The sequence below is a fragment of the Condylostylus longicornis genome, unplaced genomic scaffold (genome assembly GCF_029603195.1).
Source record: "Condylostylus longicornis isolate FDR11 unplaced genomic scaffold, ASM2960319v2 ptg000053l, whole genome shotgun sequence".
Lineage (NCBI taxonomy): Eukaryota > Metazoa > Arthropoda > Insecta > Diptera > Dolichopodidae > Condylostylus > Condylostylus longicornis.
Window position 1 is genome coordinate 898,625 of NW_026578022.1, and position 27,847 is coordinate 926,471.

A 27,847-nucleotide genomic window follows, 5' to 3' on the forward strand; every position below is an offset into this window, starting at 1 on the left:
TTAGCTGACAAATAGGCCGGAGTCAAACAGCCATGTGCAATTTTTTGAGAAATTCCTTAACTTATATGAAAAATTTGAAGGCTCCTAAGAAAATTTCAAAAGGCTATCTTAATTCAGTTCTTTATCTATAATTAATATACGTAAGAATCTTAGTATTTTCAAATTGGAAGAGTTTTAAATATTTATAAAAATGCTTTTCTTCCGATTTTTTTTTTCTAACTCTACTTTAAAAACAATTAATGCCAGATATGCAGAGTACACAAAGAAAAGTTGCCGATTGCGAGTGTATAAGTTTTAAACGTTTTTCAGTGCAATTGGTGTGTCTTTTATTTAAATTTCATACGCCTTCTTTTTGCATATCTTTTGCAAATTTAAGTTTTATTTTAGATCCGCCTAAACATATGCAATGTTTAGGCGGACATTCATACTAACAATACAGGAATAAAGCATTACTGTTACGCTAATGATAGTATTTGATTTGTCATCTCTCAGAATTAAAGAAGACGGTATTGATTTTTATTTTAAACTGTTGAAGGGAAATTTAGTAGTTAAAACTTATGGATGTAAATGACTATATACACTTTTTATATTTAAGTAATGGATACATAATGGATATGTATGTGCATGTCTTACATAAAATTTTAACAGAAACAAAAATTTCTCGTAATTTGATCTGTTAAATTTGAATCAGATGAAAAATGACTAAAAAATTTAAAATACAAAACTAATTTTTAAGCATTCTGTATAAAAAAATCAGTTTTATATTTTCATTAAATTCTAGATTAGAAATATTTTGAATTTTTTTTTTGTTGCTATAAATATGTGAAAATTCACAGATGCACACATGGAAAATCTAAAAGAAAAAAACAAACAAATATAAGAATAAAAAAATTTTCTCTCTATTCTACTTTAACTTTCTTTTTGTTCTTTTATTAAAAATTTTGTACGGATGCTATATGAATTAAATTATAATAACTTTAAAACTGTAAATTATGTAACATTTGTAATATAATAAACAGTTACTTATTATAATAATTATTAACTGCTAAAAATGATGAGATCCTGAATGAAAGGTGTTCTTGGAATATTATTAATAACAATATACATATACATATAACCATATTATATCTTTGCATATATATCTATACTTATTTGCAATTGTACCCATTTTATACAAATTTTATATTATAATATATTCTATCTCTATTAATTTAATTAAAGTAAAATGAGATAAAAGGTAGATATATTTGATATAATAAAGGTACACATGATGGTTATTATTAAAGATTTGATATTTATTTTGTAAAGAATATTACGTGATTTGAGTTTGTAATATAAGTATGTTATAATATTATATATAGCGTATATAGATATATAAATGTAGGTACATGTATAGTTATTAAAAAGTTAATTTAATTAACACGTATTTGAAATCAAATTAATTCTATTAAAATAAACATTTTAAAATAAATATATAAAATGCACATATACATATACATATGTATATAATATTATTTATTTAATAAAATTTTTATCATTACTATAAAGTAAAATGAAAATTTTACCAGCCATCATTGGTTTTAAAATAATTATATAATAAGAAAATTGTAATTAATTGAAGTTTTTAATAAATTTTCTATATTATTTTTAATTCTATTATCAAAATATATTTTTAATTTAAAATTTATAAATTATTAAAAATTAAAGATAACAATTTTGATTTTCCTAAATATGAAATATTTTTGAGGTTTTCATAATAATTTTAATTTTACTTCTACGTGATCTTGTGAATATGGAAAATATTTTAATTATTCTGACAAATTTTCTGTTAATATTATTTTATAAATTAGATTTAAAGCGATTCGTAAATGATAGTCGAGTAAATTGCTAAAACTCTATGACGCAATGAATCTATGGGGAATTATTGACTATCTGTGATATCATGCACTCCTCTATGCTCCTACTATGTTAGAACTGAACGAGGGAACAAAAAATTTGCTAAGCACTTACAATTTGAAAAGAAAATATGGTGTAATATCAAACACTTTTGGTATGGAATTCGTTAATTTTGCTAATGATCGTAAAAAATTTTCTAATATTCAGTTAATTGTCAAAAATTCTGGTACCCACCATTTCCTGGGTACTGCCTGGAAATTAGATTTGGTTCAAGTTCACATACTTATGATTGAAATAAAATTTATATTTTTTCTTGGAAATTTTATTGAATTAACTTAGAATGCTCTACCATGGAATGTTTCACAAACGTAATTACAAAATTAAATGTTAAATTCGATATTAAAATATATATTGGGTTTTTTTTGTTATATATTAATTTCAATTAGTTTAAATAAAAAATTTTAATTATAAATTGTAAACAATTTGCAATATTTTATTAGTACAAGGTTATACGAAGTAATCTACGAGTACTCAATTAAAATACTGCAATTTGAAAATGTATTTTTAGTATCCGTAACTAAAACGATTAATTCTTTGAACATGAATTGAGGTTCTACATCAATGGAACAAAGAATCAATATGTGGCTTCACTCATTTACCTTTATATTTTAAGTTTATACTTTTATTTTGAAATAAAATATATGTATTAATAGTTCCTTTTTAACAAATAATTTGAAGTAGCTTTATTTAAAAACCAACATATATATTTCTAAATCGAAGTTACCCCGGTTAAACTAACCTTAGTACTAAGTTGAATCACAGGATTTTATATTTCATAAAGAAATCTAAAACTCAAACACCACATCTTTTGTTCAAACAGTGAATTAGTTTGCTTGTGATTCTCAGCTGTACAAATTTGAAATAACACCAATTATACTAAATTAATAGTGACTTACCAAAATTTTTCAAAAATTTATTGAAATGCTATAGGTTAACATAAAACCGAAAATCTCATATACCCATGGTCGTCATCTTTTACTAACCTAAATTAATACAGTTTTCAAAATCACCTTGAAAAAGTATACAATTGATAAAATATTTAAGCTTATTAAATACATAATTTGTTTAAAAGTGTAAAATCCTTAAAAATATGCAAATATTACGTGATAATACTACTTATGATCCTACTTATTACGATAAAATGATTATAAAATAAAAATTTTTAAAAATTTAAAAAAAAAATAAAAAAAATTTTTTTTACAAATAAAAAAATTTTTAAATTGTCATAACATTCTTTACTATTTGGAAATATTAAGGAAAAAATTTTATCAACATTTTATAAAATGATAATAAAAAGTTCCTAAAATTTACATAATTTGAACATTTTTATAAGGGTTATTCTAAACACACATTATGCACATACATATCTACTACATATTACACTTATGTACATTTTCATAAAACTAAAAATCTCTCCGTTTTTGGACATTATAATAAACATAAAAATGAAATCATCATATCAAACTTGTATACACAACATTAAATAATTTTTTACATGATGAAACAAAATACAATAATAAAAAATTTTTACGTATCTTAAAATAAAAAACTATAAATAATTTCACTTTATGTTGTACATGGACACAAGATACTGTATATAAAAATGTTGCATATCTGTATATAATAAAGGAACATGTACCACAAAAATTTAACTTTGTGAATAGACACAAAAAAATAATATAATTTTATTTTACCTTTATATTGTAAATTTTTTTATTATTGTTGACCATTAATATTATAAGCTGGAAAGAGCTACAAAGGAATTCTTACTCTTTCAGCTCATTTAGATTAAGAATATTATAAAATGAATATTCACAATTGTAAAAAAAATATGCAATTATATTAGTATTGCTTACGTTTTATATAAAGAATGTATAAGACTCTCTGAAATAATTGGAAGCAGTTAATAAAAAGAACGTTGTTTCATATAAAAATCCTGTTGAACATAATACTATACGAGAGAAACACGTTCCGAGTATAAATATTAGGATTTTGATTTTGATTTTTCATTCTAAAGACTAGAGACATCTAGCGGAATAAATATTTGCAAGTATATCCAGATTTTCATGCAAATTTGAGTTCATATTTAAAGCCTTTAATTTTATTAGACCAGCGCTTAGTAAAATCATTACAATTATTTTGTAAAAAATAATTTCGTTTTCGTTATACGAGTATATACAACAAAAACAAAATGTTTTTATTTACTTCTCAAACCATACACACATAAAACGAAAAAAAATACTAAAGAATTCAAGCATATTTCAAATAATTTTTTTTGGCCTCCATTCTTTTGGGAAAACAACGAAAGGTAGTAAAATGTAAAAAAATTTAAGAAATGTTTAGCGTTTTTTGTTTTTGTTAAAGTTGAAAAGAATTCCAAAAGAGAAAAAGAATTTTTTTCCATCTTGAATTCTTCTAAGGAATAGAATCAACGTTTTAAAGCCAGATTTTTTAAGCAGTCATTTATAATAGTCGCATATGCTTTGCTATAACCTACCCTTTCAATTTTGTATGATCCTATAAAATAAAAAGCAAAATGCTTGGTAGGAAAACTTCTATGCATAATAAAAGAGAAAATGTTTTATATAAGACCTCTAATTATTAAATTTATTTAATTCGGAAACGTTTGGAATAACAATTTCTCAAAATATTAATTTAAATTCTATGGCTCCATTGAAAAAGTACTTAAGACATTTTAGTAGGTTTTTACGAAATTTTAGGAACTTAAGACATTTTAGTAGGTTTTTTCTTTATAGTTTTTATATTATTGATTTTACACGGATAGTTCCTTTTAAGATTTTTTCTTAAATGTTACTTCGATGTATTAATAAACGAAAAGTGTGAGTTCATAAATCATGATTTCAAGTCAAAATAAAACCGGCTTGTTTTTGAACATTAAAATTTAGGTCAACTTAATTGCATTAACCTGTAAATTTTAGAAAGGTTATATTGTTCACTTCAATTTACAAGGAATTTTTCATAAGAACTGACTAAAGTGATAATGTAGGTCGATAAAGAATAAAAAAGCAATGACATTGCTGTAAAAAAATTTTTTTTTCTTATTTTTGACTTAAGTACTTTTTTTTTGGAGCCGCTTAATTGTGAATAGCAATATTATTAATACGAATAATAAAACCGTGAATGTTCAAAACGTAGTAATTCAAATAACCACTAGAGGCTCTTTGTGTTTATTGATTATCAGAAAACAGAAGCAAGTAGATTATTGCAATTTACAGTACTCATTTGAATGTCAACTAAAGAAGTTGCTGCTGATATTTTTATTTTTTTTTAAGCTATTGATAACGGTAAATTTTGTTGAACTCCATATTATGTTAAGAAATTAAAATTTTTAATCAAAAAATATAAACTGCAAGCGACAGCATTAATTTTTTCAATTATCTTTTGGAAACTTTTTCAGAAATGAATGTACATGGAAGGTTTTTATAAGTGAATATAAAAATTACCTTAATATTAAAGCTTCGAAATTTACATAAAAATAATTTTTTAAAATTTATAAATTTTAGTCAGCATTTGTTTTCAAATCATTAATTTTAAAATTTCTAAATTTTATTTTTTATTGTAGAAATGAAGAGAATGGCAATGAAAATTCATTTTTAGAAGTTGAATACATTTGTCATCATGGTTATGAATTACAATTAGCAAACACAGATGATAATAATTTTAATGGAAAACGTCGTAATGTGTTTTGTAAAAATGGTAATTGGATTGGAACACCACCATTTTGTGTAATGATTGAAACTGAAAATTCTGAAATTATTATGGATAATGAAATTTTTAAAAATCAAAGACAGCAAGAAAAACAAATAGAAAAAATAAATAATATTGAATCAAATAAAACATGTAATAATCCTGGAAAATGTGATCAATTATGCAGTGTTGAAAATGGTATAGAAAAATGTTTGTGTCAAAAAGGATTTAAAATGAATAATTACAGTCGCTGTGAAGGTAAGTCTATTCACTTACATACAAATGTATATAAATAGTTAGTAAGTAGAAATATTATTCATAATATTATGGCATTTAATAAAATAATTAGAATCTTAATACGTGTAATATCTACGGGAAAATATTGAAATTTTTGAAATTCAAAAAATAATTTAAAAACAAAATCGTATTTATGATAAATTTAATAGTTGTTAAATTGTTATATATTGATTTTTAATTATAATATGTCCAATTCTTTTATTCAAATTTATTTTTGAAATAAATTTAATAAAGTTCGTTGCACCTTAGGTTGCAAAATTCAATATTACTAACAGCAAACATAGACGAGTGAATTTTACCTATTGGCATATTTGTATAATTCTTACTTATTTATTCTTTATAGTAATAATTATTATGAATATTCAATATTTAATCTATTTAATCTGAAATATAGCTTAAGAGTTCAAAATACATAGTATAACACATGCAAACAATAAGAGGAAGCGTTTTTGTAGATCTATAATCATTTGTATATTTTATACTTAGAAATATTTTATTAAATTATATAAATTCCATTTAATTGAAAATATCCGCAAGTTATAATATTATGTGTCTATATGAGGAAATATAATATGTTTTATTGTACATATACATATGATTTCGTATAAAAGCTAGAAGGGAATTTAAAATTATATTATATTCTAAAGAAGTAACTAATTTGTGTAATTACCATAATTTTAATAAATATTTTGATTTTTCAATTTTGTCCATTATTATATTTAAATTTTAAATATTTTAGAATTAGTATTACACTTTAAGGAAAAGAAGGTTCTAAATATATATAGAGAAATAATTTACTTAATAAGATTTTTAGTTTACTTACAAACTTTTGTAAAGGCACATTTCTTAAAATATTTTTTTTAGAAATATGCCTACAAAAATGTGATTAAAATTATGTAAAAGTGAAGCTAACAATGTTATGTTAAAGTTTTCTAAATATTAATTTTTTTATAGGATTAGAGCAAAATATAATTTTAGCATTACTAATAAAATATAATAATAGTTGAAATATATAATATGCCATACATATATACACATATTATAAAATAATATGATAAGTATGAATAGAATTTTGAGCAATTAAATAGTGAAAAGAATAATAAACATTGTATGATATTATTTTACATAATAATTTCTACCTTAATAAGCATTATTAAATAAATCTCTATATACACATAAAAATTCTAATTTCTTCGGGATATTTGTAAATTTCTCGTATGATATTGTCAAATGTAAACAAAAATTCATCTCTACCACAATGTATACATTCCCTTAAAGTTAATAAACCTAATAACAAATGTTGTTCATTGATAGAATAATTCTAAATTTCATCCTTTTTTGGCAGTATATAAGATAAAAGTATAAACTTAGTAATCGATTAGGAAAATTTTCTCTATACTATAAATTCCATTTGGTATTGTCCTCGTGCATTACTATATTATAATATTAAATTGCATACGAATACTTAACGTGCACATAATTAAAGTTTTTAATATAAAACAAATTAGAAAATTATTTATTATTATTCAACATAGATGTCGAAATGAACACTTGACAATAACTTACTTATTTAATTCACTTAACGTTTTATTAGTTTCAATTTTATAATTTTATTCTTGAATTTATTCTTGGTTTCAGATCTTTAAAATAGTATATGACTAGTATCCTATTAGTCTTATTTTAGTTTCTTTTGAATGACATTAACTCCATGCTAGTTTAGAATATTTTATAAATTGATCGCTGTTTACCATAAATATCTTATTATACAGAAGTATTAGAGATTTGACGATCCTTTTCCATATTAATGTGTAAAGCCATCACAATTTATTGCAATAAATGTACGTAATTTTCCCCTCAACTCTCAGCTTTGAAGTAAACTAACTCGAATCCGCACAGAATTTGAATGCCTATATAGTGGGGTCATTTTAATTACAAATGAGTTTTGTTTTTTATAAAAGTAAAACACGGCTGGTTTCACAATTCTCAACTAATTCACTTTTAACTATAATTATAGCATTTATGTAAGTGAACAAATATTAATTAATGTATTGCAAATAAGTTGCCTCGAATGAATTAGTCTACCATTGATATGCGTATGGTAAGCACAAATTTTATTTAAGAATAATAGCAATTTAAATTTTTATTATAAAGAAAAAAATTGCATTAAATATCTTAAAATTTGCAATTTTATTTTTTAATTCAGTTCAGAAATTTTACATATTCAGCTTTAACTCTTTTTCTTTTTAAATTTATTTTTAATATTACACGAATTTTTCATATCCTTCATAATAAATACCAAATTTCTGTGTATATATATAATAATTATGTCGCAACGGAATTTAAAAACCTTAAATATATGATATAGATCATCGTAAAAAAACGACATTTTTTTACGAAAAATAAAAATGCTGATCGAAGCATCAAAATAATGGAAACTGACTCAATCCTTTATGGTACGATTAATTTTCATTATTATTATATAATTATTTCTGTTTCATGTTTTACATTGTTATAATATAAGCTCACAATATTATCTTATATAAAATAAAATAATAATGTTAAACTGAGTGCTTCGTAGAATTATCGAACATATATGGGACAAAATGAAATTAAAATTATAAAATTTTATAAATGATTGATACGAGCACTTAATAATTTTTTCAATTATATTTTGATCACATATTTTGTTTCCAAAGATTTAATTCTAATTTAATTCTAATATTGCAGTCGCTTCAATAAATAAATTTAATATGAAATTATACAATATTTTTAGGGCACATTTCTTAAATTATGGAAATGCAAGTTCAGTAGCAATTATTCAGAGGTGACACCTCCTTAAGCATTTTGCATAATACGGATTGAATTACTCTGCAATAATTTTTTTTTTCATATATTTTCTCATTGTTGAATGAGAAAATATATGAAAAAAAAACCCCCAAAAAATTCATCCCTATTTGTAAATTCACGTCATAGGTTAATATACCATATATGCGCTTATTCTTCCGTGTATAGGTAGATTATTGAAAATTTTGTACTTGCATTCTCCATTAAAATTTTTTATCATATTTTATATTCATTCGTTAAAATTTCCATCACATTTTTCAGGGAAATCTTTTTGTGTTTTAAAAAATAAAATTATGTAGAACAACATCAATATCTGTCCTTATCATTTTCATGTTTGAAAAGCAAAAATATGAAATAACAAAAGAAAATTTTATTTATTTATTTTTCTCTCAGAAACCGATTGCATTGACACACAATATAAAATACATAGGCTCTTGTAAATTAAAAATAAATATGAAGAAAAATAAAAACTTTAAACCCAAAAAAGAATAATTCCATTATTGAATTTTGTGAAAACTTTTTCAAAAAAAAAAAAAGAGGAAAACCAAAAAAGGAAATTGCGAAAAATAAAACAAAAAAAAAAGTTTTTTATAAATTTTTCAATTCATATAACGGTATGTTCGCGCGAACCTGATTACCATAATTGAAAACCTGAAATGAGTCATTAAACTTTACAATCATTTTAAGTGTTATTTGATCTTAATATGATTATCCTTCCTCATGATTGTAATTTTTTTTTATTTTATATCCCCATCCCATCTTATTAAATATATGTACGTATGTGTGTGGTGTATTAGTATTGATAGAATACATATTGTATGTATATATGCGTATAAAGTAGGCATAACACCATACATTTCCTGTTCGGAAATACTATTTTGCTGTATAGAAAACAACAGCCTCTAAGTATTAACAAAAAGAAAAGGAAAATCATTTTAGGTTAAAATGTTAGATATTTGCCTGTCGAACAAAGCAAAACAAGAAATCACTTAAGTATGGGGTAATAAAATTAAAGTAGCAATAACAATAAAAAAAAACAACAACAAAAAATTAAAAAAAAAAAAAAAAACAAGTAAAAAAAAATTACAATTGAAAAAGGCGAATTAAGGAAAAGGAAGGAGTTATTTTTTTCTATATATAAGCAGAAACACTATTAGATCTAAAAACGTATATTCGATAAAATTTTCCAAAATTCTCTTATTTAAATTTAGATTTTCCTTGAAACTTTCTTGTGAATAGTTTTTAAAGTTAAAACTTGGAATTCATCCCAATCACATAAATAAATTATGCATAATATTGTTACTTAAGCAAACCTCACCAAAATAACCAACCCGAATTAGGCCAATCGATAAGTGAAGTTTTACTTTCAAAAAATAATTTTTTTTTCCAATAAATTTCAAACTCTCAAAAAACCCCAAAATTGTAGTGAAGTTAGAAAAATTCTGTATAAACTAAACAAATTTAGTTTTAGAACTTTAAGCGGCAAAAGTTCAAATAGTGTGTTTAGTTTAACACACATGTTTGATTTTATATTCAAATAGTGACGTCATGTTTGATTTGATTCAAATTTACTCTAATTCTACACTAAATAGTATGTGCATTAAATTGGTCTTGCAAAACAAATATGCCTACCATATAGCAAAATTTATGCAGTCTGAGCCGAATACAGCTCGTATGGCACACATATGAAAATAAAACAATGGAAGTAATATTGTGAATACCGAAATCAATAACAGATTTGTATCGTAAAAACTTTATTATAGACACGAATCATTTGTATAAAGTGGTTTGAGTTTACACTAACATGTAATATCTGACTTTTTATACAATCATACTTGCACGCTTTCACCCAATGATTTGCTCCTCAAAATAAACATCATTGCTCTAGCCTAGCTAGATGCACAAATTATCGCTGATATTTTTGTATTTTTATTATAAATATGTGTATATTTGTACACACATATGTACATCCAAAATATGTGATCATATATTATGTGTATTACAATTTGAACAGGAAAATCATTCTTCCAAATGGAAAAAAAAATCGCATGAATCGGGAGAAAGATTTGTTTTATAGATTTTTTTTACTGTTATATCTGATTCAAATTTTCAATTGAATCCTTTCCACAAACAAAAATTGTATACTTTTCTTTTGTTTATGAATGTTTGTATCTATGTTATGTTGGAGTAATAATATAATCTACACATATTATATTGTAAACAACGAATATAAAGAGAATATATCTTTATTGTTTGATTGTAAGTGTATATTATTGCTCTTACAATCATGTATGAGTATATAATGTATTCAATATTATTCATATAATATATATATATATATATATATATATATTCATATTACATAAATATCATATATTATATTGTATTATACTATATTTGCTTTACACTTAATGAATTCGAAATCTTAATGTTTAATTATAGCAATTTACAGTTAAAGATTACCAGGTTAAAGTAAAGTAAATTTAATTGAAATTTTTAAATAAAGCATACAATATTCAAAATATATACGAATATTTACATGAGCTGCATATGTATACATACAAAGAATTTATTAATATAAAATCTAAAGTGTGAATATACTTCTTTGTTTTATGAAGAAAATTTCAATTTCTATGATCTTTTAAGGTTTAATAATAACTATGTGTAAAAATTTAAATTCATTAGATTTTATTACTTTTATTATAATAAATATATTTAGGTAGTACATGTATGTGTGTGTTTTCGAAAGCTATTAAACTTTAATGTCATTTGTGACATCATATTATGTTCAATTATAATATTATGGTGATATTAATGGTATCGGGGCAAGGATTTTGAGTTTTCTATTACAATTGCTCTATACCTTTCAAATATTGTAACTTTATGCAAACGCAAACGTTGACGACTCATATTGTTAGTTGGTGTTCAAATTGCCGTAACTGTTTGATTTTTTATCTTGAATTTAGGCGTAGAAAATTAACAATAGGCTACTAATTTCCAAGAGAATAGTAATAATATTTATAATATTAAATTGTAATGTCTCCTTGTAGAGAAATGTTATCGCCAACAAATCGAAATATGTTTATCCCGAAATCTAAATTGTGACAATACAGACTCATGGTATTTAGTTTAGGATTCAAATACAGGTTTGAGTTTAAAACTTTCTTGTTGACATTATTACGAAATACTGCATATTTTTCTGTACCATTTTGTTTAAGTTACGACAAATTTAATTTGAACGAGATTGTATAAAAATACAAAAGAATGGTCATTTCTTCATATTGGGAGGAGAAACAAAATTTTTGCGACCTAAATATCCTAGCTATTATAGTAAGAACATATTTTTAAATCTTTAAATGAAAAGTTTTTATTTAGTGGAATTTCTTTTTTAAATAGGATAAAGAGAATGGAACATTTTAAAAATTGCTTCCATAGCCATTATTCAATATCGATTTACTAAAGTATATAAAGGTCAATCATTATCTATTTAATTGAGTTATAATATAAACTATAGTATTTTTAGCACTTGGATTGCTAAAAATATAGGAAAAGTACAAACAAATATACAAAAATATTACTAAAAAATTATGTACATATATGTATAGTTCATTTGATTAAAATGGTGAAGAGATTGAATTTTTGGCAAAAGAACGATAGAGCTATTATTTTCTTAATGAATTGAAATTCTATTGTTTTGTAATTTAGGTCAAGTACATGGTTCAATTTTAAATTTTTGGAAAAGTATAGATAATATTCTATTACAATTTTATAATCTTATTTAACATTATAAGATCTCACTTGGCAATAATTACTTTTTATGCTTTCCATTATTATCCTTTTGATTTTTCGATTATGCAACAAAAGTTGGTATTAATTTTTACATAAAATTATGCAAGTAATTATTACGTAATTTTAATTAGAAAGAAATTTAAATTAGTTTTGAGGAAGAATTAACTGATTTCTTTTGTTTGACAGTAGTTAATTATTAGTGATGATGATTTTGATTAATTATTATTATGTGAATTTATTTAAATTATTTTTCTGTTTCTTTCAACTTCTGTTTTTAATTTCAGATTAATTTGTGACAGAAAAAGCAGACAGATATTAAATATCAAAATTATTTTTTGGGCTGAGGAACATTTGTATATACATATATATATATATTTTTTTTTAAATTTTTTTAATAGTCACTGATATTTCGATTTTTCTGGCCCAATTTAGACTATGCAGCTACAAGCTGAACAGGAACCCGAATCTCAAATTCCCATTTAAAATTTCACTGAATCAAACAATTTTATTTAAACATTTGAATCAAACACTGAATATGTTTTCTCATAATAATCCAATCAGCTTTTATTTTCATACTCCACTGTTTCGCTAATTCACATTTATATTGCATCGGTTATCCTCATTCATTTCAGAATTTGCATTATTAACCGAAATAAGCGGTTCAAACTGAATATTTCATAGAAAAATAGAGTATTTCGCCATATTTAAAACTTTACCTTGGGTTTAGACATTCGTAGTCTAGTTGAACAGTTGGAATTTTTAAAATCCAGATTTGAATTTAAAGATTTTCCGATTTTTAGAAATTTGTCAAATATTTTTCCTCATAGATAAGCACGAAATAAAAAATTGTAGAATTTGGAAACAGTTTCAACCATTTATTTCTTTAAACGTGCAAGAACTATTTTCATTTCATATACGAGTATTTCCTGAAAGTTTGTTGTCAATATCCTAAAGAGCACATATTTTGTGTGTACTAGTTATCTATACCATTATAAAACATTTCGATTTCTTTATAATTTTGCAAAACAAATAAAATGTTTTTCCTTAAATTATATTATTTGACTGGTTTTTTACCATCTCTAAATCACTTAACTAGCATTAACATATTTACATGTAGGTACTTACTTATTTGCTGTAAAGATAAAAATCCTGTTTATATAGCATAAATATTTACTTCTTTTATTAATTTTCTGGTTTTGTTGTACTACTATATATAGATTTGCTCATACCCATACATTATGTATACATTGCATAGCCCAACTATGGACAATTGGAATAGAAAATGAACATTGTGCATTCATGATAAATTCAATTTAATAAAAATGATAATAAGCTGCAATGTAATACAACAAAAACATAATTTGAAAAATAGAAATGTTGCATAACATTTTGTCTTTTATTGAACATTTACTACCAACTTCATCTTTCTATTGTTATCTCTATTTTGCTTTAAAATTTTCTCTCTTTCTTATATTGCACGTTTATTATTCTCTTATTTTATTTTGGTCTCTTTTCTAACAATAGAATTTTACAAAAATTATTTAAATATAAACAGTATGTGCTTGTATATGTATGTATACAATAAAATTGAACATTATGTAAGAAATATAATGCATGAAAATTTATGCAATTCCATATTGGCATATACACATACACGAAAACTTCTTATGTGCCAATGTAAATTGAAGTGAACTACATATTTGAGGATACTACATGTATGATTGTATTAAGGTAGAAAAAGTAAATAAAAATTCAATTCTAGAAAAAAAAAATACAATTTGTAATTCTAATATAAATTGAAAAGAAATTGTAATGGTACTTTTTTTTTGTTTTGTAAATCAATAAAAGAAAACACGCAAGAAATTTAAGATTGTAGTTGGAGTTTCCGATTACATATTACATTTAAACTGCTTAAGGTTTGATTTATTAAAATTATGAAATTAATTACCTGAAATTGAACTTTTTCTTCTTTTTTTAAATTTCTCTTTTCAAGTAATGCAATTGAAAATATATTAATTAACTAAATAGTTAAAGTTGGTTTTATTTCTGCATTTATAAAAAGCGTTGTTATTTTATTGATAGCTGTATGAATAAATGTAAAATTACATACTTAAGGGGGCACATTTTAAATTTATCTGTATAAAGAAAGTATCAAACAATAACGCAGGTTAAATACTATTCGTGTCAAGCGTAAATTAACTGATTTGAGTTGTGAATTCATTGAGCTGTTAATATTTATACTGAAGCTTAGTTTTGAGCTGTTTGGTTAAGCAAACAAAACGAACGATCATTATTCCACAAAAAAGAACGAACATTATCCTAGTTTTACTAAAACATTAATTTGACTAATAAAAATTTTTACGTTGTTTGAATGAATTTTTTTAATTAATCTTGTAACTTGAATTTAAATTCAATATCTATATGTATGTATGCTGTAATTCTGTGATACATTTTTGTATATCAAAATTACAGGAAAAAATAATAGAAGTTTATTCAACTTATATTAGTATACGTTTGGTAACATCAATAACTAGTAACAAGTATAAAATAATATTGAATTTAAGATTGTGCATGCAAAAAAAAATTATAATACCCATGTGGAAACCATTGTATCGTTAGTTATATTCAGTGTTCGTATAACCACACATTCGTATGTTACGTTATTGTTAAGATTGCAAACAAAGTACATATTTTTTATAAACTACTACATAATATGTAGAAAAATGAAACTCAATATTAAAATATAATACACAAAAGGGTTCAATTCATATTTTTCAATAATTTTGTACAAATTCTTTGAAAAAAACAAAACCAGAATTTCTATTTTTAAATCCTTTTTCTATATTATGCATATTTCAGTTGCATTAATATCATTTTCGAAAAATTTGTTTAAAAAAGCACCTATTCTTTATAATATGGCTAGGTTTTAGTCATATCACGGATGATAGCTTACGAATTTCCTTAAAATTAAAAATGGGTTTAAATAATTTTTTTTCAACACAATTTTCATTCATAAAATGTCCAATTGTGTGCCATGGTGCAGCATAATTGAGTATTTGATGAAGTTATCATTAAAGGCGATTCGTTATTACTGTGTTATTCAATCAGTGCTAACTGTATAGTAAAATGAAAACGGATTCAACTGGTGGATTTGTGAAATAATAATTTAAGGTCGTTATATTTTATAACGAAATATTTTTTAACAAAAAAGAAATTCATATCATTCCAATAATCAAAATTATTCTAGAATTCCGTGCATATCACATTTTAATAAAAAACAGTAGACAATTTCTTTACAAAAAAAATCTGAATGAAGTTAATTATGATTTTGTCAAAAACATTGTCCGTATTAATATTACAAACAGTAATATTTTATAACTTATCAGTTTTATTACATAATAGTATTCCAACGTCTTAAAAATTTAGGAAAATTCATTATGAACAAGTTAGAATGAGATATCGTCGTTACTTTTATATTACAAATTTTTTAATTAGAATTTGCACTACCTGAACAGCATCATTATCCCCCTGTCACAAGAGAGTTTTTAATATAAAATTCCCACGAGTATTATTGACTCAAGCACGGTCTTAAAGTTGTGCAACTTACAGTCCTATTTATTACTTAATTTTAAATACATTTTAAACAAATACAATGAATTTTTCAATTTTACAATTCAAAATAAGATTAAAGTACAATTTTAATATCAAAAATTAATTTTTAAATTTAAAATTATTGAAATGATAATATAAAAAATAAAAAATATTTTCACTAAATAAATTAATTAAATTTATGTAATGCGATTTAAGAAGTTTAAGTACATTATTTTGTATTTAATGAAAATTATGATTAAAAATGTAATATCAAAAATTATACGGAATTTAAAATCTTTATAGTTTAAACTGTGTGTATTGAACAAATATAATATTAAAAGTTTTGTATATGTTGTACACATTATTTCAAAATTTTGATTGAAATTAATGATACACTTCCAAAGAATAATATTTATGTAGATATACGCACACAGAAAGTATATACAATTTTTTTTCTTATTTATACTATGACTATTAACGATTGCATTCTGTACTATATTGAGGTATTGTTATCGTATCAAATATAAAGATTCGAGCTTCTACGGAAGATACACTTTCCCTTAATAGAGAAACGAAAACAAAATGTCTTACACGTGGTCAATTTCAAATGGTTTTACTTAATTAAAATTTTGACGCATGTCAGGGTCACGGAATTGACTTTATTAAAGATAATAGAATATAGTACTTATAATTTTGTATTTAAACACAATAATTATTGTAAAAAGAATTAAATGAAAAATTTTTCTTGGGGGCAGAACCTTTACCTAATTCGATTTAGTGCCAGTTATATCCGAGCAAATAATAAATGGAACAATTGCCGTTGCTTATGTGTTGATCACATCAAATTCTATTTCAATACAAAATTATTATGTTTAATTTTATAAATTCTGTATTTAATTTTCCCATCAATTAATTTTAATTCCCTTTAAGTTTATAGATAATATTTATTTTCTACAAAATACTTACATAAAGAATTCTTAATATTCCATAATTCTAATTTAAAAGTCAATATATAAGCAATTTTATGTACATAAAGCAAAATATTAAATTTCTTATTTTATATATTTTAATAATAAATGCATAAATATAATTACAAATACATATACATAAATTTATGTATTGTACATAATGTATATTCATCATGATTTTATGTGTATATGGCACAATTTAATTTATCATCCTTAAAGAAAATATTTTGCATTTTAAAAATTATTATAATTTTCTTTTCTTTTTAGATATAAATGAATGTATATCATTAAGGAATGGACAAGGTCCCTGTCAGGATATATGCATTAATACAATGGGAAGTTATAAATGTTCTTGTGATAATATACCAGGAAGTCATTTAAATACTGATGGTCATACATGTATGGAAATTGATGAATGTAGTCAAAATAATGGAGGATGTTCACATACCTGTATACATACAATGGGTAAATCTTTTATTATTAAGTGTAAATAGTATACTACAGTGTATATACTAGGATAATTTTTAAATAAAAAATGCATATAATTAAATATAATTTATATGCAATATTTTCGTGTATGTATTTGCAATACATATATAATTCGAAAATATTTAAAAGTCAACAAATTTATACTTTATATTATCAAAGTTAAATTGCATAAGTTAGTAAGTAAAACAAGTGTATAGCTATTTAAATTTTATTAGAAAAGTTTACTATTAAAAAAATTACATAAAAACTTTAAAAAATTTAATTGGAAACTTTTATGTTAATGTAAAATAAAGGAAATTAGATTATGTATAAAAATTAACAATTCGCATAATAAAGAGATCCGGTATATAGTTTAGATTTAATCATTTATACCGGCATATATAAGTATAGTATGTAGACACACTCTGAAGTATTCTTTTATTAGCTGAGATTTATTGTTCTTAAATTTGTAAAGTTTAACATTCTTCTTATTAAAAGTACATTTAAAATATATTTCTTGTAAGAAAGAATTCTTCTTTTTTCAAAGAAGATGCTATTTAAAATAAATTAAAATAAAAAAATTCACTAGACAAGAGGTCAAACATTGTTAATCTAATAAATATGTTAATTATTTGGACCCCGTAGCTACTTTATTCTTAAATTTCAATCAACGCGGTATTGTTAACTTTATACGCGGGTTGAACTTTATCCGATACTAGATTTAATAAATCGATAGGGAATTTCATAATCCGGATAAACCAGGTATTATTTTCTTTATCTTCGTGACGCATAAAACTTCACTCGGACGTGGACCTTCGAATTGAAGATGTTATAGTTAGATATTTCATTTTATAGTTAGATATGTTATTTTAACGATTTAAAGCTCAAAATTCTAAATTGATAATATTAGTTTAACAAAAATATTTCCACTGTAGCTGATTTGTTATAATTATTCAACTAATCCTAATTTCAAAAATTGTTACTACTCGTATTTTAATAACATTGCATAAATATTTTCTACGATAATTTGTTAGAACCAGCAAATTCTTCAATAACAACTTATCCTTATATAACAAAATTTGATTATATGTATTATTACTTTAATTTACATGTTTACATTTTACATATATCATGCAAATAATATAATTAATTAGGGTAAACTAGTAATCAGAGTCAATAGAAACTGTGTACACATTTAACATACCAAAGTTCATTTACTATATGCCAAAAAAAATGATAGTATGTTTCTTTATTAACAGACCGCATTTCATACAATAAGAGAGGTTCGATACCAAAATTCACAACTTAAGTTTTCGGCAGAAATGCATTTCTCCCTGTTATGGAAGCCTAAATGTACTATTTTAGCGAGATATCAGTTTGTGTATGCATTCGTGTATCTCAATTTCGATTCGGTTTTCTGAATACTTACTATAGGTTAGGTTAGGTTAGGTTGTCGCGGCTCCCCGAAGAGTACATATAGGCCAACTAGGCCCGTTGTGGTACCGCCGGATCTCTTCCCTCCGGCTCCACGTCTGAACCAGCCCGAACCCTTTAAAAATCGGTTCAAATTCCTAACGCTTACATCCGCTAAGTCCGTAGCGTGCCCAAAGAAGTAAGACCCAAGTAAGTGCCGAACATGAGCATAGAAGGTGGGTCATCGTTTTCTCTTACTATAGAGTCCTTAAAATTTGAAACAACTGTTTAAAAAATATTTCTATAATCTTGTGCAACACCTCAAACCAGAAAATATACTGTGCTGTTCACATCAGTTTTTTTTTTTTTAATTATTTTGAATTACGTGCTCAAAATTATGTTAACATTGCCATTTATTTTCCAGTTCGAAGCCTCAAATAGCTCTGAAAGACTATATTTATATTTAAAATATTAATTACTGGTATATTTCGAAAAAATATTCTTATAAATGAATTTAATTAATCAAATATCTTGTGTAGTAGGTGCACGAAAATTATATCCCAAGTTAATTTTTGCTTTCATAATATTTTCTACATTCCAATTAAATTCTTTGTATTCTTATTCAATGTTAATACTGATATCATATAATATGTCTGTATTTATATGTATATATTTATTATGCAAATATGTACGCTAACTATTTATTTACTTAATACTATCGTTTATTATTTATTCACGTAATATAAGACTCGTGATATAATACTTATAAAATATGTACATATTTATTTTCACATACATAAAAATCTATATAAATAAAAGAATATTCTCTATTATTATTTTTTTTTATTCGCTGGAATTCACTATTATTGTGTTTCAAGCAAATAACAAGCAAACGAAATACACAAAATATTAAAAACAACATTTCTTACTGATTTTTCGGTTTTTCAATTTTCATTTTATGTACATATATGTACATATATAGGTCGAGCATATTGTTTATGTCCTGAAGGATATACATTGGATAAAGATTGGAAAACTTGTGTTGATATTGATGAATGTGCTGAACAAGCAAGTGATGATAGTTCAGAATTACGTTGTGAATTTGGTTGTATAAATACGCCAGGATCGTACACGTGTTTAGTTGATTTTGGTGCTGAACAATCAATTTATGAGGAAACATTAACTGAATGTGCTGATGGATTTTATCATAATTCTAGTACAGCGGATTGTGAAGGTAAAAAGAACAAAAATAAAATATAAAAAATTTATAATATACATGTTTATCATGTATTTATATTTTTATTTGTATTTATATACACATATACATACATGTATTGAGAAAGAACGTGAGGTTTTGCTCATTATTTTATTTATGATGATATTAAACGTCCTTTTTGTGGTTTTCTTTTATATTTTATTTTCTCTTTTTTATTTATTTATGATTTATGATATAGATATCAATGAATGTGCCGATAAAAATGGTGGTTGTCTTCATCGATGTATCAATACATTTGGCAGTTTCTATTGTTCATGTCTTCCGGGTTATCATATCGATGGTGATATGAAATCATGTGTTGGTAAGTGAATTTTTTTTTTTGTTTTATTAAAATTTTTTGAATTGCTCCCCATGAAAATTATGATTTTATTGAAATTTAATTTTTAATACAAAAAATTTATTATTTAATTTAAATAAATAATAACACATAAAACACAAAATGAAAAATTTTTAACAAGGCCAATTTATATTTTAACTGAAAATTGCATCCTTTAATAAAAGATAAAATTTAAAAATTAAAATAAAACTTTAGAGAAATTGAATTCTTTTTCCATAATTTTTAATTCTATAACTTTTGATAGGGTTAAAATTAATTTTAGAAGCTATTATTTATTAAATTAGTTTTTCGAAACTATTTCAAACAAAACTGGTTTATAAAATTTAACAATATGGTTTAAATAACAATGAATGAGCATGCGGGCAGTTCTTAATGGACCAGGTCGATAATGTTGCCAAAGAATTGGAAAATTAGTATTTCCGATGTTCGGATTAGTCATAGCCGAAGGAGATCAAATGTAGTTGTACAAGAGGTAGAGTAAAGAGTGATTTTAATCAATTTAGTATTTGTTCCAAGGAATTTTTCAAAATCGGTTCCCCGACACCTTACGTCGCAGAAAACGTTTTTATCTCTTTAAAACGAAGCTATTGAGTTCAGCATCTAATCATTTTTAAATTGTTCATTAATTATTATAAATTTTTGTCACTTATTTCGTTTGTAAACATCAAAAACATCATCGAGAACGAGATGCTCATTTTGAGTGTGGGTTACATGATCATTGAGTACTTGATTGTGAGACATCAAAAATATTTCGCGTTGATAAAAACCGAAAATCAAGAATGCTATTATATTTGACTAGTATTAAAAATATTATTTTTCAATTTAAAATTCCATTGGGTTTTATCACAATATTAAGAACTTTAAGACAAATATAAATTGTGATAACTATAATCGTAAAAATAATAATTCTATAGCAATTGGTTCTAAAACAAACTCTATTATACATCCAATATTTTTAAAGTCATCTTAAATTTTAACACTTGAAAATTCTCAAAAATTTTAGGGTGTACTCGTAAGTAAAATTAAACAGGAAAAAAATTTATTTTAAAAAAAGTTATCTTCATTTCGTAATAATATCCTTTTAAAAACTTGACCTATATTAAAGTACTTTAAGTATAATAACTTCAGAAAAATTTATTCTGGTTAAGGTGATGATGATATTTGAAATAAATAACATTGTATAACGACTCTACAAATATTTTATATTTTGAAAACAAAAGCAAAAAAAATACGCTGTTACAGCAGCTCCAAATTACAAAATGTAATTTGAAATATTTATTAAATAAAAAGAAAAAGGATGTAAGCATTATAAATGAAATGAAAAAAAAAAAAAATAAAAAACACAAAAAGTAAAAGGTACTTAGTATCCTTCAGATGTGTTTAAATATTCATTATCCCTTTTTCCAGTATTATATGCTAGATCTGGGAAAAACATGAGAAATTACAAATCTTAAGACTGACTGACCTTGTATAAGGGAATATGAATTGTACTAAAATAAAATAAGAATCTAATAAATCATAAGTAAATCGTTTGGGTCTATAAAAAATTACTTGAATTATTCTGAGACCTTCATCAATGTATGTAAGTACTTATGTTTATACATTTACATGAGCGGACAGTGTGATTAATAATTTTTGAAAACAGAAAAAAAGAAAAGAATTTGATTTGGTTAAAAAAAAAAACCTTGGCTTGTTAGTATTCATGCTTTTATCTTGATATACCAACTACTTAATTATTATAGAATGGTTTGAATTAAATTTTAATACCATTATTAAATTGTTGGGAATTCCATTACAGTGTTTCAATTCTTTACATACTTATTCAGAATCTCATCATTCAGCTGGTAGTCGTCGTTCACAAAAATTTTATGTAAAGTAGAATCAGAACCTAAAGAAGCTTATCTCTCAGCTAATCGCCTTGAAAAAAAAGTTTTCTGTAGATTAATTAAAAAAAAATCATTACGAGAAAACATTGCTATTAAATTAACGCTTTGGCCCCCATGTGAGGCGCCATTGATATTGACAACCGAAAATTAAATTTTTTTCTTTTACAAATTTGTAAAATTTTTTTTTTGGAAAACACTGTGTTTTCATTTACTTTTAAATTTGATTCTTTATTTACTGACACTTGAAATCTTTTAAACAAAGAACAAAATTTATTCGAGAATATTCCACCCCTAACCTCCCCTTATAAAATTGCAGTATGTTTTTAAATAATACAAAAGGTTTTTTTTCTGATACGAAAACGAAAAATAGTGTCACATAAAATATAGAATCCGGTAGGTATAGAGATAAAAGTTGAAAATTCGAGATAATAGAAGGAAATTTTTATCTTTTCATTTACGATTCTATTTTTTCCTTTTGTTTTTATATTTCCATTTACATTAAAATACTTCTATTTTATATGCCATCATATACTTACTGAATGAGTATCTCACTTAAATAACTATTTGAACCATCAACTGATTTAATCATGATTATTATTATCATTCTGAATACAACAAAAACAAAAAAAAAAAAGGCAAAATACCCTACTTTAAAAGGACATTGACGAGCATCTCTATATAGATGATGGGAACAAGAAAATTTGTTGCGGAAACAGATGATACATAGAGAAATAAAAGAACATTTTTACAGAAGCGTCATAAATAAGTAATTCTTTCAAAATGATGGAAAATTTTACAAAAGACCGGAAAAGACAACACAACACTACACAGAAAAAAAAAAAGAAACAAAAAGGATAACAACTAATGATGCATTCAAAAAATATTCTTACAATATACATAAACATCTGTATGTGTTCATTTTAAATGTATATAAAAGGGTTTATTATGTAATTTTTTTTTTTTGCTTATGTTTATTTCGTATTATAAAATCATGGGTGAATAAAAAGAAAAATCTTTTATAATCATTCATTTTTGTGGAAAGTTTATAATTCATTTTTTAATGAAGTTAAGAGAACTAAAAATATATTTTGTCGATAATTTTTGAATAGAAATTTTAGTTAAAACTTGGAACATATAAATTTGGCATTGTATTAATGATAAAGAATCAAATGGACATAAGGGTATGTTTGCCAAACGACTTTTGCGTCAATTGTTAACATATACGTTTCATCGTCACCGTCTTCTCGTTGTGATGTAACCACAGGTTATGAACTGGATTTTTTCATATAGCTTTAAAATTAACACATATTGTTATAATTCCCGGTTATATGGAGCGGATATTGTCCATATCCATGACCTTCCTTTAGGTCGTATAAGTTGTCGCGGCATATTATTACCCCGGTTTTTCAAATCTATAAATCTATATTCAAAAATAAAAAAATTTTGAATTTTTCGGCATTATTCCTACAGTTAGCTATTGTAACAAATCACTAGTTATAGATTAAATTTAAAATCAAGAATAAAGTTTTATAAAGGGGGTAAAAATAGTAGTAGAAGTTCGCTTTTGTCACTGCATTTGTTTGAGATTTTAATAGAAAACCTTATTGCAATAAGAATTTCAGAGCAGATGCTGGAACTACCTAATCTAATCTGGATATTCCCAGTTGATTTGCCACAAAATTCATAAAATATTTCAAAGAACCTATCTATATCATATCCCATTGTAGTCTGGAACATATTTTCCTTTTTATTTCTAAAAGTCTAGGTTAATTTTATTTTTATTTTATTTTTTTGTTTTTTTTTTGTTTTACAAAACTTACATGCTTCACATATTTCGTCCCTTTCTTTATTCTTTCATTCATAAGTTTTTTTATGTAGGTGTTGTTTTTTTTTTTGTTTTGTTTTTTTAAGTTTTTCTATAACGTTTCTCACTTTTGTTTCTCTCATTTAATTTTTTTTGATTTTGTCTATTTTTTACCATTTTTTCTTTTTCATTTTGTTTGTTCATGATAGTCGTGTATGTTTATCCTTCCGACTATAACAACAATAGTTTGTATAGTTTTTTAAATAAAAAAAATTGTAAACCTTATATATAGTTTTTATCTGATTTACTATATACTCGTATATAAAAAAAAAACAAGAAAGGCTTCAGTAAACACACTCTTGTTATTTACTTTTTCTTAAAATGCCTTTCTAAAAGTTTTGTACATGATTTTTTATTGTTTTTTCTTTTTCAAAGGATAATATATTTCATAAGGATATTATTAAGATATCTAAGTGTATGTAATATTTTCATCATAATATTATTTTAACATTTTTGTGTTGCTCATTCTTCATGTCCTTGTTCTTATTGTTGTTGTTTTTTTTTTATAATATTCTCATTTGTTTTGTTGCCTTGTTTTAGTTGTAAGGTCCACTACACATTATACACAAACTATAATGTATGGTTATGGTGTAAGTAAAAAGTAAGGAAGAAAAAAAAAAGTTTATTTCATTTTAATCATTTTTTGTTCTCTTATTTTTTTGTCGTTTTGCTCTTTTTTATTGCTTTGTTTTTCTGTTCATATATGCCATCCTTTTTTATAGTAGCTTGAAGAACATTGTTTCAATTTTTTCGTGACTTGAATTTATAACACTTTAACATTTTTGTTTATGTTTTTATTTTTTTTTTTGATTCTAAAAAGTGAAAAAAAAAAGACAGAAAAGAAAAAGTTTGGTTTTGAAATGAAAAGGAAAACTTTTCTTGCCATTCTTGTTCATTTTGTTTTTTTTTTCTTCTTTTTGTTTTATTAACACGAAAAATTAAATTATTCATGAGTGCATTAGTTGAATTCATTGAATTATTGTTCATTTTTACTGGTTGTATTAGTTTTGTTATTGCGCCGGAATTGTTATTCCAGCTTTTCTATTATATGAATTCTTCCTTTTTGGTGTTTGGTTTACTCCTTTTAAAATTTTATTTTAGAAATTTATTTTTGCTTTTCACTTTCTTTATTCCCAGTTTGTGCGGTGGCTTCTCTTATTGTTTTATGTGAAATAGAATTTTTTTTTTTTTTATTCGAAAAATGAAAGTGAATAAATGAATAGAAAGAAGATTAAATCTAAATTAAATGGAGAAAATTTGTATCTTTTATTAAATATGTTGGGGTTTTCTTTTTTTTTTTTTTTTGGTGGAATTTTAAACTTAATCTAAAATCACAGTTTATTTTAAAGTTTAAAAAAAATGAAAAAATAATAAAGTGATAAATTTAGAAATAATTATTTGATTAACACGTTCGCGGACGCTAAAATATTTCAGGGAGCTACAAAAATATAAAGGCTACAACTATTTTTAAAACTACAGTTGTAATATTTCAAATCTGATTAGACATGTATTATAAGAATAGTCAGAACATTGTATTTTAGCCATTACATATACAATGAATGTTATAGCATCCACTACGATATAGATAATATTTTTCAACTAGAGTGACATGAATGAATTAAATGAATAAAAATTGGTTTTAAAATTTGAATGCTCTGGCATTCACGTCCGCAATATGGACTAGAATTGGTAATTATTTTCGAAAAACAGAAAAAATGAGGAAATATTACAATTTTTTGGAATTTTTATTCATCATACTAAAATGGGAATCTAGTTAAAATTTCTCGTTTTATTAAGCTTTTTGTTTCTAATAAAATTTTATGAAATAAATAAAAGAAAGAAAGGGGAATGTAGATTAAATAAAATTGAAAATAAATCAATGGTGAAGAGGTAAGTGGATAGAGGGGTTAACTAACATTCTGGCAAAAATCGAGCTGCTCGGATAGAACATCATTAAATTTCATATATTTTCAATTGCGATTACTTTTATAGCTAGAAATTTAATAGAAGACGAGATTAACAGTGCGCACATAGGAGTTAAATAACAAAAAAAATTAATATTTTTTCAATTTGCTAATAAAAAAAACGTGTTAAGATTCAAATATAAGTGAACCCCTTAGTCCAATGTATAATAACAATTATAAGCTTCTTGGTTTTTGCATAATTTCAAATAAATTATGATTATTCAAAAATATGCATACTTTTTAGGGACTAAGCTTTGGGGGTTACAGTTTGCTTTAAATAAGCTATAAACTATTCCATTATTTTTAGTTGCTTTCGCTTCGAATACCTCAAAAACCAAGTTACAGAAATTAACATGAAATTATAAAATTTAAAAATAAAATTTGAATTAAGGATTATAAAAGTTTTCCAAATTAGAATCCTTGAAATTAGAAATCGTTTGCCGAAAGCATTTATATTTTGATTTAAATTAATGAATTGTTATTCGAACTTCACAGCATCTTTTTGCACTGAATACCTAGGCTATCTTAACAACTATTTATAGCAAAATAATTACATTATTAATTTAATCAACCTAAACCTAGTTAAATAATAAAATTAAATACTTAAAAGTTGAAAGCTTATTTAAAAATTTAATTTGATTTTCAATCCCCAGTTTTTCAAAATCATTAAATTTTTCTATTTATAAACGAAACCTTAAGAGATTTATATTTCTAAAAAAAAAACACAAGAAAAATTATTGAATTTCAAAGAAGACGTGAATGGTTTTTCGATTGATTTCTCATCTTTCCTGAAGAAAAATACTATAATGTTTGTCTGCTTTAAAATATATAAAATCTATTTACCTTGAAGTATTTTAATTTAATTATATTAAATTTCGTATTCAATATCTGTGCTAGTTGCTAAAATACTCTCACATACCTAGAGTTTTGTTCATTATACAAGTAAATGAAAAGCAATTACAGGTTTGAGTCTTTGATTCTTCTTTAGTATAATCGTCTTTTTTACAGAAATCGAAAAAATTGTTTACATATTATATTATCATTTTACTTGTAAAACGGCACGCGTGATGTGAAAGTTATGTATTGCAAGCTTGTAGGGAATGATATAGCTGTATAGCGTATCGAAAAACAAAAATACCGGACATTTTTGAGATAATTAACGTTTTTTTAAAAATTCTCGACAATAAGTTTGAAACGAACCATTGGTATACCGTTCTACAGTTTTCTCGATTAAAAAAAAGGTTCTGAACAATTCATTATTGCAACTTCAACAGTTTGAAAGCTATAATGCATATTCGCGAACTACAGATGTAAACTATTATAGCCGCTCGAGCTCCGCCTAAGATTTTACATTGAAATTTTTCAAAAAATGTAGAAGATCGATATGATAAGGGCAATTAAACCGATTTTTTGCAAATGTGTCAAAGTCAACCTTGAGAAGTAAAAATAATAATAAATAGTAATTTTAATAGATAAACGAACTTTT

The 27,847-nt window shown here is 24.0% G+C and overlaps 1 protein-coding gene across 3 annotated transcripts in view; it reads left to right on the forward strand.

The window, feature by feature from the left end:
• The window catches only part of LOC129611567 (homeobox protein 2), a 95,403-nt gene that overhangs the window by 39,647 nt on the left and 27,909 nt on the right, over positions 1-27,847 (forward strand). For all 3 annotated transcript variants that reach the window (XM_055524766.1, XM_055524764.1, XM_055524765.1), the window contains exons 4-7: positions 5,540-5,922; positions 17,421-17,618; positions 20,017-20,268; positions 20,489-20,611. In XM_055524766.1, the coding sequence (XP_055380741.1) occupies positions 5,540-5,922; positions 17,421-17,618; positions 20,017-20,268; positions 20,489-20,611 (956 nt within the window). The remainder of the gene's footprint in view (positions 1-5,539; positions 5,923-17,420; positions 17,619-20,016; positions 20,269-20,488; positions 20,612-27,847) is intronic.